The 19541-nt window shown below is 35.5% G+C and overlaps 2 protein-coding genes across 4 annotated transcripts in view; both read right to left on the reverse strand.

Moving 5' to 3' along the window:
- rabgap1l.L (RAB GTPase activating protein 1-like L homeolog) overlaps positions 1 to 19541 on the reverse strand; it is a 158301-nt gene that overhangs the window by 64092 nt on the left and 74668 nt on the right.
- Positions 13794 to 17305, reverse strand: gpr52.L (G protein-coupled receptor 52 L homeolog). Its single transcript, XM_018258472.2, has one exon. The coding sequence runs from the start codon at positions 17123 to 17125 to the stop codon at positions 16034 to 16036; it is 1092 nt and encodes a 363-aa protein (XP_018113961.1). The 5' UTR covers positions 17126 to 17305; the 3' UTR covers positions 13794 to 16033.

The following is a 19541-nucleotide window of genomic DNA, read 5'->3' on the forward strand; positions in this document are numbered from 1 at the left end:
GCCATTTCTTTTCTTATTCTCTCACTGGCCATTCCAACGGAGATTAGAGAGGTCATAAATAAACATGGTTATGCCACTGTCTTATTGGGTCTACTCAATTCTCCTTGCATATGTTGCTAGTTAGAGAGCCAAGAAGAGTACCCCCCAGCAGTATAAATGAGCAGTGTCCCCTTCATACATTGCCAAGGCAGGGAGAATCAAAAAATTATTTCATCTTAAAAAAAAAAAAAAGTATGGTGCACTGCTTCAAAGGCAGTTACATAGGCTTCTCCTGACAAACCAACCCTGTAGCACCTATAAAAAAAAATTATGGGCCTGCAACTAGTTTGTACATGTTTCCTGTGTGTTTCAGGCTGATTTATTGAATATTTCCTAATATAATATAATAATAATAATAATAATCACTCCCTTCTCTTTCACTTCCTGCTCCCTGAATTCCCAGGCTGTGCATGGGAGCCGGAGGCTCTCAGTTCACTGCACTGTAGGACAGGAACCAATCAGCAGCTAGCAGGACCTGATAGGGAACTGAAACCTGTCTTTGCTTGTGTGACTGCAGGGCTGTGATTGGCTGTCCCCCTCCTACTGTGCTTCTGGCAGGGACCATTAGGACATGCCCACCCCTCATTTGAAACACAGACAGGGACCAGAGAACATCTATAGGGAGCTCCAACAAAGGGGCTATTTTTAAAGATAATATTAATTTTTAGCACCATGTAAAAGCAACACCATATATTACTTAGAATTGCCTACAAAATTAGGGTTTTTTCATTTATCCTATATGTCTCCTTTAAATTTAAGATTTTCTTTCATCGTTCATCATCCTAACTAATTCTCCAACTTGACTCCAACTTGAGCAAGAAGGCCTTGGATTAACTTTGTAGTTTTTATTCAGTTTCCCTCATGACATCTAAGAGGCAAAAATTATTCAGTTTCCCCCATGATGTCTAAGAGGCAAAAGACAGCATTTGAAATTACAAAACAGATATAAAGCAAGGCAATATTATATTCATATAGACATTTAATTCCAATGCAAAACATTAACTAACTTGCTTGAGCAAGGATTGTAAAGTGTGGGTTTGTTAAGGGTGGGCTGTGAGTTTCTTAAAAAAGGATTTTTTATCTACCTTCTGAAATATGTAACGTCCTCTGTAAGCAATGTCACTTTTATATGAGTGCAATTCATTCTCATTGTATCTCCAACCCACAGACTTTAATAAAAACTGACAAGCCACTGGAATGAACAAGCAAAAGCAGAATGACACTGACATAGAGAGTAATTTGGCCAAGAAACTCTGGTTAAAAGTTATGGTTTTTTTTTTAACAGTTTTGATCATTAAGTGACTCATGCAAGAAATATTCAGATACAATGATATACTGTATGAGGAAAGCTTGAACTAAGAAATAAACGAACTGATTTCAATCTTCAGTTTAAATAAGCTTAAATACATTTTAGGTGCAACTGTTTAGTATATGATGTCATAACGTAAATCAATTGCATGTGTTTTTGTGCCTAGTGTTTGCGTCCGCAATATATAATGAGGCCCATTATGTTAATATTTTTCCTTCTTAAGCATTTTAGAGAGTCCTACAGATATGAAGAGACAGAAGTAATCATTTCATTTATGATAATGTGCAAATACAAAGCTTTATTTTAGCAGGGTAAAACAGCAAGAATTTTGGCAATAAAGTTATTTTCTGTAACAAGTGTTCCAAACAATAATAGTAAGAGAAATCATCTCTTACTCATTTAGGCGAGTACACATGGGGGTTATTTATTAAAGGTCGAGATGAGTTTTTTCTGAAAAATTCACGCTAATAACTCACTCAATCAATTTGAGTATTCCAGTTTTTTACATTGGAGTTTTTTCATAAATAAGCAAACATTCGAGTTGTGAGTTAATTCAATGTAGAAAAAACCTCACAAACTGGACCTTTGATAAACAACTCCCATGCAGCATATTATGATCTGTTCAGAAAAAAATGCCAGCTTGCCAACAGCCACTTACAGGTATGAGACCTGTTGTCCAGAATGATCAGGACTTAAGGTTTTTCAGCTAAATAAATTCTGTAATATACCTAGTCAACAAGAAAAAAAATTATTTCATTATTAATTAAACCCCATAGGATTGTTTTGCCTCCAATAAGGATTAATCATGTTATGATCCACGAAAAGCTACTGTTATTTATATATCATTACAAAATGGAATTATATGATTAAAATATAGTCAATGGGAGATGGACTTCCTGTCATTTGGAGCTTTCTGTATAAAGGATTTCCAATAAAAGATCCCATACCTGTACTACAACAAAAGCATGTGCAGCAAAAAAAAAAAAAAAAAAAAATACTGTGCAAATGGTATCAATACTGACAATACATTTTTTTTCTCAGATACTAGCATCATAGCGGATTTTAAACACATATAAATATAGTCATTGCTCCTAACTTATTTTTGTTTGTGTGTGAAAAAAAAAAATTATGCTCACTTAATGTGTACAAAGAGAAGTGAATGGGTCAAACGTAGTACAGGTATGGGATCCATTGTTCGGAAACCTTTTATCCAGAAAGCCCCAAGTTACAGAAAGCCTGTCTCTTATAGACTATTTTATCCAAATAATTTTCCAAATTGCAATTTTTTAAATGATTTCTTTTTCTCTGTAAAAATAAAACACTACCGTGTAGTTGATCGTAAAGAAGCTATAATTAAGCCATATTGGAAGCAAAACCAGCCTATTGGGTTTATGTAATGTTTACATGATTTTCTAGTAGATTTAAGGGATGAAGATCCAAATAATGGAAAACCCTAGGTCCCAAGCATTCTGGATAACAGGTCCAATACTTGTACAACATTATAGGAGTGATTTATGACTGGCGAGTGCAGGGTGTTCACTTTAGAATGCGATTGCCATTTTTCTTTTGCCCACAATGCAATAATCTAATATATTTTTACCTAATTGCAGTTGTAAGGGGGCAATGCGTCCAAGGTAATTGCAGCAGTCAGTGGTGGTGGTAGCTACAGGGTTCCTCTGTTTTAATAGGCACACTTTACCAGAAGTGCAAGATTTACCTTCTGCTGCAAATAATTAAACTTTTTTTTTCACGCAACACCTGCAGGTATTTTGAGGAATCGCAACTGCAGTTATGTGGAATGTGTTTTAAGGAAATCCTGAAATGAGCACTCACTCCTGCGGTACCGCAGGACGGGTTCAGGGCGCTGCACCCGGGCCACCCATCTTCATCGGTGAGTGCGAACAATTCATACATATGCAACAGTGCCGAGAAGGCTGACCCCCTTTAGAGACGGACCAGGGATTTGAGCTTCGGCTTTTTATTAGAAATAGTTAAATACTTAATATTTGGATAGAGCCACAAGTTTTTCTTCTTGTTTGCGTTCTGAATGTGTTTTAACACAAAATTCTTGTGCACACCCACAATTTGTAGTGTGAGGTGCACAAGCACACGGCTTACAGTAACACTGAATATACACTGTTCTGTGTTTAAAAGTTAACTATCGCTATTAGAAACAATCCATTGAATGGATGGTTGCTTAAAGGGGTTGCTCACTGTCAAACAACTAGTTGTTTTCAGATACATCACCAGAAATAACTTTTTCCAATTACTTTTTATTTTCTAAGTGTCACCGTTTTTCTAATATTGACGTGTAAATTGTCATTTTTCACCTTCTAAAGCTCTGAGAGGGGGGTCGCCGACCCTGTAAAGGTTTCTAAATTGATACATTTACTTGATACATTTCTTATCTTTGTACCTGCTGAGCAGAATCTGTGGGTTTCATTACAAGCAGCCATTAGAATTGATACAATAGTTGCTAATACTCCAGAGATGCTGCTGAGAAATGTATCAACTAAATGTTGCAAAATTGTAACAGAGTCTGCAGTTGAATTACTGAGCTGCCAGACTTAAACCCCAGAGACATGGACATTAAACTTTAAACTTAGATTCTGGAAAAACGGTAAAAAATAAATAATGGAAAGTCATTTAAAAAAGTCTTTATTTCTGGGAAATCAGAACAACTGAACTGACAAAAACTGTTTGGAAGGTGAACAACTCCTTTAATAATCTTTCACATATGCCTTTTTCTCTACAGTTCATATATTTGTGATTTGTTCAACCCAACCTAACGATTTATTTTCTATCTGGAAACAACACAAATGTTGTCTGATCTGAGTCAGCAAGCTGCAACTCCCAGCCGCCAAACTGCATAGCTAAGCCGTTTTACAGTAGGATAAATACTGTTAAGAAGCACACACAGAAACCATTTGTGAATCAAAACTTAAAAGGAAAAAAAAGTTATTACGCATCCACTATAGTTTGGGTGCATTGTTATATAAATGATAGCTACCATTTAAATACAGTAATCAGTAAAGCTCTATTAGGATGCAGAACTGATTGAACAGGGCATATGTTAAACGATGTAATGTCTTACGTGGCAATTGTGCTGTAAATAGGTCAGGAGAGTAATTTTAGCAAAAGCATTAAGTCGGTTAATGTAGCAATATGTAGGAGGTTTTCAAGGGAGAGATTAATGGGGCAATGTGCTTGCCAGCCGAAGGTTTAACAGCTGAAATCTGTAGAGCACTTCCTCTGTCATCTTCCTCCTTCTTGTACCGGTATGTTGGTTTTTGTCACCTTCTCATAGATACTGAGGCTGCTGATTTATTCAACTTTGCTCACAAATGTTTATAATGCACTGCTCCAATACTCATCAATACACTGAAATATTTGACCAAAGTTAAGACTGAATGAATTGACAAAAAGAACGTGTTGAAAGTACACCTATTATTCACTGTTGTGGTACAAAAGCACATAAGCTTCAAAGTATTCATTTTCTTTTCCCTTTGAAGTGGAATATATACATTTTGCTCTGTTCCATTCACTTTGTCATCAAACATCCAGTAGATTAAAACAAATCACAGTGGGATCACCACATATATCCATCTGCTTTCCTACTAGTCTCGGTTTTCATTGTATTGTTCAGCACCTTAGACATAAGCATTTCAGAGTTTCAAAAAAAATAGACATTTTTTTCATTTTCTTTAGAAAAGCATATAATAGATGGCCCTCTGCAAAAATGTATTTCTTCCCTCTAGACAAAATGCATTACAGCTTATACAGATATCAAATACAGAGAGGTACAAGTAATAAAATATATATCCTACAAAATGTATAAATGGAGCTTCACTGCTTCTAGTGAACAAACCAGGTAATGTTAATTGGGGTGGATGGGATTTATCAAGTGGAGTAAATGCTAATGGAGTAATGTAACAAAGAACTCATCTATGGGTCTGTCTCAAAATCAAAATTGTCCTAAATTATAAACAAATATCTGTACAGGATTTGCAACTTATTTTGTATTTATTAACACCACTTATATCAGTCTTCAACTTTCTTACTTGCTACAAAGGTAAGTGTTTTACAGTACAACAACTTCAGGGACCAATCTCAACACAACTCTATCTCTATATTAAAAAGCAAGTAGAAAACTCAAACTTTTATTGCCTTCTTACTTCTAATCTCAGGGATTCCCTGAAGATGTGTCCCATAGAAAGCTTTACTGGTGAATAAGAAATCAGAAGGTATATTTATGGTCTTCTTATATAGCGATCATATAGGCCCATGATGCTGGTCAGTCTGGCCAGTCTTTACCCTGGACTTTGAGTGATTCTATCTATCTATCTATCTATCTATCTATATATATATATACACACATACATACATACATACATATATATACACACACACACACACACACTATATATATATATATATATATATATATATATATATATATATATATATATATATATATATATATATTTGAAAGCAGCTAGTAAGTTGCAGGTAAAACGTATTCGTCCCTTTTATAAAATGTATAATTAAACCATAGAATTCTTAATGAATCAGGTGAAAATTGAGCATAGGACTGGCCAGATATGGGATGACTTTGACGTAGTTGGCCAGCTTAAATATATTGCAATATATGGACAAACAATCCCTGTTTTGTTTAAAGGGTAAGGCATTTTTCAGTAGCAGTATGCACAAAATGTCTCTGTCTTAAATATATTGATAATGGGTTGAGTGCAGAGGAATCTTGTATTTGTCTATATGTATTTTGTGGTCACAGCCTCATTGCACCCCCGCCTAATGATTTTAAAAACTAGTGGTGAGCACAACTTTCCCTTGTTTGTTATAGTTCTACAAAAGCAGTGACCAGCTCCATGTTGTAGCTCCCACCCTCTCCAATTATAGTCAGGTGATCCCACTGGTGTCTAATAAAAGGGCAGCCAAGTTTGGGAGTTTTACTTTGAAAGCAGCTAGTAAGTTGCAGGTAAAACGTATTCGTCCCTTTTATAAAATGTATAATTAAACCATAGAATTCTTAATAAATCAGATGAAAATTAAGCATAGGACTGGCCAGATATGGGATGACTTTGACGTAGTTGGCCAGCTTAAATATATTGCAATATATGGACAAACAATCCCTGTTTTGTTTAAAGGGTAAGGCAATTTTCAGTAGCAGTATGCACAAAATGTCTCTGTCTTAAATATATTGATAATGGGTTGAGTGCAGAGGAATCTTGTATTTGTCTCTCTCTCTATATATATATATATATATATATATATATATATATATATATATATATATATATATATATATATATATATATATATATATATATATATATATATATATATATATATATATATATAGTTTCTCCAATAAGAGGAAGGCCTGTTGGATTATGGGGTGGGTTTTGTACTTGGGATGTTTTATTTTTCATTCTTTATCATCACAGTTATTTCATCCTGTGACATTTTCTGAACATTTTTATTTTATTGTAATTTAGATTTAACTTATCAGTATCCAGGTATTAATATTAATGTGATTACACGATAATGAATAATATAGTATATATATATATATATATATATAATATAGTATATTATGGGTGATTGACACTTGATAGTTTGCAATATTTGTGGGTTTTATGTGACTACATGTATCAGGACACATGGGAGTTGCATAATTTTTGGGAATACACCTACTGGTGGTAGTGGGTAATACACATTTTGGGGGAGTGTTTATGCATTGAAACAGTCACCTGCTACCTGTTTGATATTAGTAATGACATAGAATATAACACGCAACAGAGATGCTCTGCTAGTCCTCTTATACACATATCTAAGAAAATAATTGAGGTGTACCAAAATGTGGGGATACTAGTTGAGGGCAGGCCATACATATGATTACCCCCAAGGAGAGTCGCTCCCTGTAGTGCTATAGAGCAAAAGGGTTAACAATAGAGAGCCAATATGTCAGTATGACATTTCAAGTGAAAGTATAACAGCCCAAAGGAAGGAGAGATTTTTGTGTTAGACTCAATGATTTTCACATGAACAAAATAATTTACGAAAGTAGTAACATATAGGAACATTCCCAGATTTGTGTGAAACCCTTGGACACATTTTGTTATATTATTGTTATTATGGTGTTGTTTTTAATTTAGTTTTTTCTGCTAGGAGAGATGAATACAAACTGATATATATTTTTAAGACCTGAATAGTGCTGATCCCCTTTTTGCGATTGTATTAGAGATGTTTGTTGATCGTGCACCCAGGCAACTTACTGCATCTTATCGAGAGTGCCGGTTCCATTTAGCTTTATTGAGATATATATATATATATATATATATATATATATATATATATATATATATATACACAGAAGCATTCCAAATTTGATAGAGATGCATCTGACTACCACAAGGGTTATGTATATGCCTGGATGAGTCATGTTAAGAGATAAATCATCCCAGTATCACTTTGAGGGTAAACGCTATATGTCTGCATGTAGAGGGGATTTTGCCTATAATACTAAACAGGACAAGAAACATGGGTCTGATTTTTTAAATGGGAATGCAACAAGAGGACAATAAGCAAATAATTTATAACATTTCCTCAAAACGATTAACACCTATAGAGAAATCTGTGTTGACACTGGGTTTGAATTTTTGTCGATTGATTTGTTCCAATTGGATATAGATTTATATAGATTTTTTTGTTTAATACGGCTTTAGGTTCACTTTAACTTGAGACCCTAAGAGCCTTTGATCACTGAGGAGAATACAAACTGTCTGGATATTGCCTCTTTCAGTTTACATAGCAGGAGTGTGTATGTTGCTCCTACTACATATTACTACCTATATCAGTAATATATCATCTGAAATTAAAGATGTGTGTCAGGTGAGGGGCAGTACCCGAAATGTGACACATAATCTTTCTAAACAACAAAAAAGATGCCTTAAAGGAACTATCACATAGAACTGATATTACTATAAAGCCCTCCGATAGTGATTATGGATACTTCTTGTTATATTTCTGAAATAGAGAGTCAACTTGCTGACCGAGAGGTGTATAAGCCTTTATTATATGATCCTCTTTTGAATATTATACACAAGATTAAGGTATTGTTGGATAATATGGTTGGTGGGGGAGTAATCACAGAGAAATTGAGACAATTATTGACAATAAAAAACTTACACCTACTTTGTATTGTTTGCCGAAATTACACAAAGATCCAGCTTGTCCACCCAGTTGACCAATAGTGGCTGGGATTGGCTCCGTTTTTTGCCAACTTGCTACTATGTTGGACAAGACACTGAGCCCACGGATACCAATGGTACCCTCATATGTTAGAGACACAGGACATTTCTTGCAAAAGTTAAATACATTGAAGGGTGTGGGGGGTGAGGATATTATTCTGGCCACATTGGATGTGGCCAGTTTATACACATCCATCCCACATCGTGATAGGTTACTAGCATGCGAGTGGCTACTTAACGAGAGAGCACATTATTCTGGACAGAAACTGGTGTTCTTTCTACAGGCATTGGAGATTATATTGAGCTGTAACTATTTCACTTTTAGGGGAGATTTTTACCTTCAGCTACGTGGAACCACGATGGGATATAATGTCGCCCCATCATATGCCAATGCCTTTATGGCAAGGCTTGAAGAAATATATATATATATATATATATATATATATATATATATATATATATATATATATATATATATATATATATATATATATATATATATAATTCAGTAAGCAGGACCCGCACTCGTTCAAATTCAGTGAAATAAAAGTGTCTTTATTCACAGGTTCATTTTCCAACGTTTCGGTCCTCACTGGGACCTTTTTCAATCCTTGAAAAAGGTCCCAGTGAGGACCGAAACGTTGGAAAATGAACCTGTGAATAAAGACACTTTTATTTCACTGAATTTGAACGAGTGCGGGTCCTGCTTACTGAATTGTATTACACTTTGACCAACGCACCAACATCGATTGAAACAGATCCGGAAGGAGTGCGTCCACTGAACCGACAGTATATATATATATATATATATATATATATATATATATATATATATATATATATATATATATATATATATATATATATATATATATATATATATATATATATATATATATATATATCTCAAAACGTAGACTTCACCAGGCATTGTTTGGCCTGGTGGAGATACATCGATGATATCTTTATTGTTGGCGGGGTGACGTTGGCTCCCTTCAGTGGTTCCACAGTAGAATTAATGGGGTACATCCCTCCATCTCTTTTTCATTTACATTTCATCTCCAAAAAATAAATTTTCTGGATGTCTTAATATATAGAGACCAAGGTGACCATATACATACTTCACTTTATACAAAGCTATATACTATGCAAGTTATCATCCACCACATACAAAGAAGTTGATCCCCATCAGTCAGCTGACCAGAGTACAGAGACTAGTCAGTGATATTCAAGAAAAAGATATCCAGGGTCACGTTATGTGTCAGAAATTTAGAGAGAGGGGATATCCTGAGAGAATAATCTGACAGGCCCAACATAGGGTTGAGTGCCCTTGGGCCAAGAGTAGACAATCTAATCGTATACCTTTTGTTACTCAATTTCATGCGAATAGTGAAGCTATAGGCAAAGCTATAGCATGTCGGAGGGGAAAGACTATAGGAGCACAAGTTACATCAGCCCAGATGAAAGTTAAAACTAGTAAAACTAGTTAAAAAGTGATGGATGTGGATCAATCAATATGTTAATTATGGGGTAATTTCCTGTATACTGCTTTTAAATTTCACATGTGTAATGCTGTTTTTTATATGGCTTGATAAAGGGCATATAGCTTGCCCGAAACTTCGCTGTACTGATGTGTTGAAACTTAATATACACTTTTGCAAAGCTTTCAAAGATTTGCGTGCCGCTCCATTCCTTTCTAATATATATATTAATTAAAGAAGAAAAAAAATTATATATATATATATATTTATTAAAGGAAAAAACTAACGTTTCGGCTGTATCACAGCCTTTGTCAAAGGCTGTGATACAGCCGAAACGTTAGTTTTTTCTTTAATAAAGTATTTATACATTCGTAAGCCCTGAGAGTGCTGTTTCTACTTTGGAGGATTGTGCACAGGATTGGACACACGCACCCAGGCCAACAAAGAACCTTAAACGTGAGTGCTGTGAACGTCGGGAATATATATATCAGTTATTCAGCCATAGTTTCAAGAATATCTAGTAAAGCTAACAAGTTTCAGGTGTTTCTAGAAGAGCAGCAAATACAGCTCATGCTAGCTGCACTTGCAACCCAGGGGCCTAGTTCCACATATTTATTGAGAACCACTACCTTAGCATAGGCTACAACTATGCTGGTGATGGGTATAGCGGCAGGGCCGGATTTCATTGGCGGCCACCCCTAGGGCGCAGTCCGAGCACCCGCCACTGGCACTGCTCTAGCTACAGCTGCGTGTCTCCAGGGCACCTCAGCAAGCGGCTGGACAGCATGCTGCCCCTACCAACTTGCCACGATAGGCCCGGCCCTTTGTGTCCTCGCCCCAAATCCGGGCCTGTATACTGCAAGTTTAGCCAGTCCACACTAACTTAAAAAAAAAGGCTGAATTATTACCTATTCTTATGCCCAATAAACAAATACTATAGTCACAATTTCCATGGAGGTTTAGGGTCAGTGCTCTTTCAAAAGTCAATATGAAAAATACGTGTAGTCTATGTATGTAATAAATGTTTCTGTGAGGTTTAAAGTTATATCATAATATAAATATATATTAATTAATGTTATATATCTCTACTAGTTGATTAAAATGAACTGCATACTTGATATCAGTTTACACTTTTTAAAATGCAACATCTTAACTGCAGCACAAATCAGACTTTGGCACTGTTCTTTTGCAGTTGCCCACTTACCAGTTGTGGTTAAAAAAAATGCTAGGGTATGGAACCGGTTATACAGAATAAAACCAAATCCTGGGGTTTTCTGAATAAGGGATCTTGCTGAAATCCGGATCTCCATACCTTAAGTCTACTAAAAAATAAAGTAAACACAATAGGATTGTTCTGCATCTAATAAGTATTCATTATAGCTCAGTTGGAATCAAGACCAATGTATTATTTTATTATTACAGAAGAAAAAATTATTTAAAGAAATTTGAATTATTTGATTACAATCTAGTCTATGTGAGAGGGTCCTCCCATAATTCAGATCTGCATAATGGGTTTCAAGATAACATATCCTATACAAAATACAACTACTTTAAAACGTAATAAAAAAATATTATAGTTTGATGTCGCTGTTGAGCTTGATACCCCTACCTAATTTGTAGTTGTAAGACACGTCTTAAAAACCTTAACGTTTGCTGTTGCAGGCTGTAAAATGGTTGATCAGCTCTTAATACAGAAATCATTTAAAAGATGAATATAGACCCGAAACATCTGGAAGATTTCCACAATACCTTTTATTACATTATTCTCTTTTCATTTATAATAGGTCTGTAACAGATTTTTTGCACAAAATGTAAAACCAAGCCAAGTTTTTCAGAATTTGGACAAATAATAACCATATTTCCACTAAAGGTATGTACGTTTTAAGAATGTGATAAGCAGGCACAAAAGCAATTAACAGCTGATGTCTAATTACATTTAACAGATGCTACCACAGAATTAACTGTGGGTTACTGTGCTTATCACTGCAGGCTTAGGACTACTGTACAACATACATATATTGTCAATAATGTTCTCTTCCCGTGATCGTAATGCATTTAAAGGAGTAGGAAAGATTATAACTAAGTAAGCCTTATCAGAAAGGTCCACCTAAATATACCAGTAAACCCTCAAAGTAGTGCTGCTCTGAGTCCTCTGTCAAAAGAAACACTGCATTTCTTTCCTTCTATTGTGTACACATGGGCTTCTGTATCAGACTTCTTGCCTTCAGCTTAAACCTCCTTACCCTGGGTGTGAGCATGCTCAGTTTGCTCCTCTCCCCCCCCCTCCCTTCTCTGCTGTGATCTGAGCAGAGAGCTAGAAGTGAGCAGGGAGAGACTCAGGCAGGAAGTGATGTCACAAGCTATTACTGCAGCTGCTATCCTAAACAAACAATCTTTTTAAAACATTCTACAGAATAAATATAGCATTCTAGCTTGCACTATTGCAGCTAATCTATTGGCAATAAAATGTATTTGTAGCTTTCCTTCTCCTTTAAAATATTTCTGAAAATGCAGAGACAAATGCATTCATACCTAGCATTTTTTAGTAATTACAAAGTCACTATGAGGACAGAATTTGTCTTCTTCAGACAGGATCAAACATAATATAAAATATACTATGGATACAATTAATTAACTGTTCACTAATTTCATAGCAGAGTTTGTCCTCTATCCATATACTGTACAATTACTGCAGCCATTATCCTAATAACAGGAGAATATCTCAGCTATGTAACATAATAAATCTGTTTAGTTCTGATTGGGTTAGTTACAAAGGCATTCGGGATGTCGATAACAATACCTAGAAGTAAAGTTTTTAAAGTGAAGTCCATGGATCACAGTTCTCCATAAAATCAGTTTTTAGAGGTCTAAAATTAAATATGTATAATTATTCGACAAATGAATGTATGGTAATGCAGCAGATTGTAGAATGGCTGTCAAAAATCTTCATAAGAGGCAGCTGCTGATATGATGCTTTGTAGGATAATTTAACAGACACTTTTTCCCCCAGATGTGTTGAAAGTGCTGTCCATTCCTTCCACAATGTAGCACTTCAGATCACAATTAATGCCCTTCATCATATGATGCAAGGAGTCACCACATAGTGTGGCTCCTGAGAACTGGGGATTTTTTACATTAAAATATATAACTCAATAACAGCTTATTGAAAAAAATTAAAACAATTAATTCTTGGTTTCTCCGACAGATATGGTTCGACAGACAGCAGTATTAAGCTGTGCTTAGAAAGTCTCAAATAAAGACAGATCCATCTGTTACTAAAAATGACTCCTAAATATCCGTCCCTCAAGGCTTTAGCTACACAAATCTCATTAAAATATGATACCAGCAAAGGAAAACAGATTTCAGGGAAATTAAAAAAAGGGAATCAGATATTTTTTAATTTTTAAAACAAGGAATAACAAATTGCATAAAGGAAAGTTTATTTTTGATTTTCATGCTGATGTTGTAACATGATTGGCATTTTAATACAATTAGAATGGATAAAAACTACGAGAACCTTCTCCTTGTTCTTTGCTTGTTCATTAATTACGGATATCAGTGGGGCAACAATCACCTTTTCACAGTGTCTCGCTAATTATCACCAGAGGCCTTTGATATACAAATCAAAGTACATCTATTTAAAAATATTCTTCAATCTGCTCTGACACAGGAAAACACATTTTCCCAAATAGATGAAGGATAATTCGTACACAATTTTTATTAAACTTAATATGATCAACAACAATACCAGTAAGTTTTTAACCCTATAATGGCCACATCATTATAAAGGGTACATACACGGTTTTATAGCTGCCCATAAACAGTAAAGGACATATTTAAAGATCTCAATTAAAACACTGCTATAAATTTTACAAGTGAATATAATTCAAGGCCACTTTCCAATATATAGGAATTCAAAAATGTAAGTGGTTACTTGTTTTGTAATTGCTATGAAAACAGCATATGTTTGCATTATTTGTACTTCGGCTTCTAATGCCTGAACCAGTTGATTAAAAAAAGGCCTGTTTTAAGAGTCAGAATTACAGAACAGAACGGCGTTCAATAGCAATTACATTTAAAAATAACCTTCAAACAACTGAAAACATTTCATTGAATGTATATTGTAAAGTTGCTTTAAACACACATTTAAGATGGATTTGGTGGCCTCAACAAGGTGCTGTTATCATTCCAGAGAAAACTGAAGGGAATAGTATTGCAATGTTTCAGAGCATTCTGCATAATGGGTTACCAGATAACATATCCTTAATTTGGTCAGAACCTAAAATTTTAATTAAAGTCGTGGGGACATAAAATACTAATAAATTACATGTCCACGTTAGAATTTCTTTTTGAAACTCAAAAATACCCCTTTCATAGTAGAATATCTGTTCAAATGTTTTAAGAAAGATACATTCTGTCAAGAGCAATCAAGATAAACTAGAATTTTTTTTTTTTAGATCAATCAATCACCAATCTTTTAAATCTCTACACACCTGCACAGAAAGACAAATGTAGCAAATATTCGTATGATCAAGGTTCTATTGTATCTGTGTGGTCTTACAGGAATATAGCTCCAGTCTTTCTCACAATAGCAAGGTAAATGCACAAGAACATGGATTAAATCACAGCCGTGGCAAAAAAAAACATCCAGGTGGTGGGCCATATCAGGATGCTACAATGGTTAAGACCTGTCAACAATTGGATCACAAATTGGGATGTGCAGGCACGTCGAAAAGGACTGCATCCACATCTTAACTTGGTCCTCTCTTGATGAGATTTTCCAGCTAGCCTTAACAATATTTGGTCAAGCTACAACTGGATCTGTGTTATATGTGGACCAATAAGAGTCAGCAGGCAAAGTCAATCCATTCATGGTAAATTTTCTGTTGACCGTAGAGAACTGGAAAGACTTAAAAATCTAATATTCACAAAGCCACCATTTTATTAAGATTTCAACAAAATCCAGTGACTAACCTTTGTGATGGGGTAAAGCTGGCTACATATAGACATGGAAAGCGACTTTAAAAACAATAATCAGAGGCCAATGTTTAACAGCAGTCAATTATGAGATTTAACTTGCAGGTACATTTCTGGAAAGAATAGGGAATACAAATATGTTTTATATTTAGATTAGGTATATATTACTGTAAGTATACACAGCTAAAAGCACAATTGCCTGTAAGGAAATACATTCGTTTGGGGGATTTTTCTTTTTTAAGTTGGTGAACTTTTCAGTAAAAAATACTTATTCAAGCTGGTGACACCTTCCAGGAAAAAAAATATTTAGTAAATGCAACAGCATATACATTAGAAACGATCAACTATGGGTAAAGCAATAAATAATGTCTGGTAAAGGTGTTAACTTCATGGAATGCCACAGAGGTCTCTACCATAATTTTTTTTGGGATGCCATTGGCACTGATGTGTTCATTATTAACACATTTAAACCGCAGAGTCTGCTGGAAACTCCCATGTAATTGGGAGGATTTGATGTTAAGATTAGCGGTCACTGATTTTTGTATTATGCTTTTCCCGAATTAGACACAGCTATAAAATAACATATTTCAACAATTGAATTGCATTGCCTATGAACAGTTTCTTTTTCTACCATTATATGAAACAGTATCCTAGCACACCTGCTGTTACACAGTGGGAAAGAAATATGTAATGCAAACTTTTCAAAAAACATTTTATGGTTACACATTCTACAGAATTTCTGTCTAAAATATTTTTTTCCTCAGTTAACGGTCACCTAATCTAGGATATTCATGTCAGTATTTGAATACTCTTCGTGTGATTCGTCAACCAAAGTATATTACTTTGATTAATCCGTTATAAATCCAGACATTTAAACTGTTACAATAAATAATTTGTAGAGGTTTCAGAGAAAAGCAGCATCCTGGGGCTTGTGCAGATATGATCCTTTGCTGCATTTAGATGGAACATGAGTTAGCACGTTTTCGAGGTTTAGGATCCCGCTCATTCATGTCTTTAGAGCACATACAAGGTGAACACATAGTTTCTGATAGCCTCCTGAGTCCTAGACGGAAAACACTATTGGACAAACTGTATATGACACAGTTACAGAAACTATTGCTTATAGCCAACCAAGTGGTAAGAAAGGAAAGAGTAGGATTATCCAGTGTTCGCCAACTTTCCAACAAAAAGTAGATGATGTATGGGAGCCACAGCATGTAGAAAACGCTGGTTATCCGAAACAATACCATGGCATAACGCCCATCAGGGCTGTGACCCGGCCCAGTTTCACCAGCCGTTTCAGTTTCGTTGCTGGGGAAGCGTGCTCGGCGATCACAAATTTCTTTGGTATGCTGTCTACATATACGAAAAATATGAAAGTATGTAAAACAAATAACCAGTGCTGCAGGTGCATACAGCAGGCACACAATGAAGCCAGTAAAATAAGCACTGGTATGCCAGGCAATGGCACACCACTGAAAGATGTCACCATGATATCCAGGTTTACCCCAACCAAAAAAAGATGGCAGGAAGATCAAACAAGAATAGATCCAAATGAGTATAATACAGAGACGCAATCGGCAGGGTGTTACTAGTTGGTTGTAAGAAAGGGGCTTGGTGATGGCCAGGTATCGATCCACACTGATAAATGCTAAACAAGCCATGGAAACACTCTTCAGCACAGAAATAATGTAGCCAAACACTTGACATGTTAGGGACTCATGGACACCTGTGGAATAATGAAGAAGTGACAGAGTAGGCACCAAGCAACTAACTCCGACCAACAAGTCTGCATATGCCATTGTCTGGATGAAATAACTGGTAGTATAATGGTGCAAAAGAGGTGCACAATGAAATACAAAAATTACAGTCAAGTTACCAGTGATTATCAAAAAGGTTAGCAGCACAATAATAGAGGTCTCCAGGATGCATACGTCCACGGAACTGTAGTGTCCAAAACCTAAAGGACAGGGGTGATGTCCAGAGGTATTCAGTACATATCCACTTGTGTTAACTGTCCTCCAATCATTTAACTGTGACTGGTTCATGGTTTGACTTACTGGTCAGCTGATGAGAAACTGCAACACACCGCCTAAAAGTGCAGGCAGAAAAAGCCCCTCTAAAAAGTGGGTAAGCAACCCTCCACTTCTGAGGCTCAGGACATATTTTCTCAATCTGTTCCATCAGCAAAATTGCCACCGACAATCCCTTTTGAATGTTTCCAAACCTAGCTCACCTTTTCATTTCAAGACATGGAAGAAACAAAAAGGAAACAATTGCAGCGGAGAAACTTGGTGGAATCAACTAAGAATAGGCTGCTGGCTGACTCTCTCTCATTTTCTTTATCCATTCTTAGCAAGAACAAAACACAGATGCTAAAGAGGAAAGATTCTGTATCCGGAACCATGGATGAAGGAAACTAAAATTAGAATACAAAAATGAAAAGAGATAGAAAATCCAGATGAAAACAGTTTCTATGATTATGTTCATTTCATGTTTTGGAGGTGGTCATGTGGCTGTTTAATTCCCCTGTGATAGTTTATCTTTAGACCAGAACATTTGAATAAGAGGGAGGGGAAGTCAAGAAACAGCTTAAAATATCTCAGCATCTCAGGCCTGAACGGCTTAAAATTGCCAAGCTGTCCAGGTCTGTAAAGGTGTGGGTGGGTAGGCAAAACAGGGTTTTTTTTTTTTTTTTTTTTTTAAAATGATCATTAACAATTTATTTAAAATTCACTTAAAAAACCTATAAGGATGTAGATTTTTTTTAACAGTTTGATAGAGAAGAAACAATCATTTAGAGAGCTCTGAAAAACATCTAGGGGAACTGGAGATGTAAATATATATATATATATATATTTTTATATAAATTATATATTATATAAATTATTATAAAAAAATATTTTATTTATATATATATATATATATAATATATATATATATTTTTTTTTTTTTTTAAACCAAGGCTGCCTTACAATGGAAAGCTTTAATACAGTTTATTGAACGACACATGATTTCCATTTGTAAAACTTTGCACGCACTGAAAATTTTTCTTACTTGGCAAAAATAACATGTTTCTTTAATGTGTGATGATGATATTTGCAGCAGCATAAAAAAAAGAATAAAATTCACAATATAGTTTGAATAACCTAGAATTATTTTACATGAAAACAGTAAAATATATTTTGTCTAATTGGTTTAATTTTTAATGGTTATTGAATATACAAATTAGATATTACCATTATTTTAACACAATATCCCCTATATAAAGTTAAACTGGAAATGAAAGGATTGAAGTGTGCTTTAAACTGCTTACATGCAGTGTGCATGTTCCTAATCTAGTATATAATGGGTTAAGGGGCTACAAAGCTGAAAGTTCATACAAATGTTACAAAGACAATTCCTGAGGAATGACAGAAAATAACTTCACCTATCCCTGCTCTCTGTTGCAGGCAGATTCAGGAAGTAGAATGCCACATTAAAGGATACCCAAGGTCATTTTCAGACCAGGTTACATAATTACATAGTTTATTTGGATTATAAAAAAAGACAATGGTCCATTAAGTTCAACCATTTAGTGTATCTCTCAGTATTACTAAACCATATTAGGCAAAAAATGTCTCTCAGGAGTATGTATGTACAGTCATACACAACACAGATTACATATATTTATATAAATACACACATTCGCACATACATACAGGTGTTGGAAGCGGACATTAACCTGCTTCTCAAAGCTCTTCCAAGACTGTTACCTTTTAAGACATACAAAGGAAGTAAGTGGCAGTCCATAAGATATCTTCTTAAATCAGAAATGACAAACCCCTCCTTTGATTGTTGGGGCATGCTGGGAACTGTAGTTCACAACAGCTGGAGAGACAGGCAAGCCTACCTTGAAGGAATGTTGGTAGCAGCACAAAAGCTCAAGCAGTTTTGTGAAAGCTTTCTTTGTCTCATCCGTAAGTTATCTTGCTTCTAGCCATGCAGGAACACATTCCTCTATCCCTTGACTGTTTCAATAAGCCAAAAAGGTGCTTGCCTGCCTGTATCGCTTCCCCACCCCTTTATCCTAGCTTTTTTTCAACTACGGAGCTTCACCTTCTGCTATAACCTCCTAGTGGCCTTAATACAGTGATTGTAGGCAGAGCTTCTCACCTAGGCTTGCTGCCAGCTGAGCTGTCAGATTGGTACTGAAGTCTTGCTAGTGAGATGCAGTGTGTGCAGAGGCTGTCGCTATTGCTCATATTCTCAGTGTCTCTTTCCTTTTCACTCTTAGTATTATTAGTGCTTGCACCTGAGCCCCCTGCTCCTCCCCCACATGCTTTCCTCCTCCCATCTTCTCTCCACCCCCTCTTCTCTCCTGCATAGGCTGTTGCAGGGCTCAACATAAGAAAGGTGACTCGGTCTCTGTCCCAATCAGCAGCGCAGCCAATGGATACTGCTGGCTGGAATTGTCACTAGGTA

Source organism: Xenopus laevis, chromosome 4L (genome assembly GCF_017654675.1).
Source record: "Xenopus laevis strain J_2021 chromosome 4L, Xenopus_laevis_v10.1, whole genome shotgun sequence".
Lineage (NCBI taxonomy): Eukaryota > Metazoa > Chordata > Amphibia > Anura > Pipidae > Xenopus > Xenopus laevis.

What these genes read in the sequence shown, in the direction of transcription:
- gpr52.L (XM_018258472.2), bottom strand. Translation starts at nt 17,125, where the DNA reads ATGAACCAGTCACAGTTAAATGATTGGAGGACAGTTAACACAAGTGGA.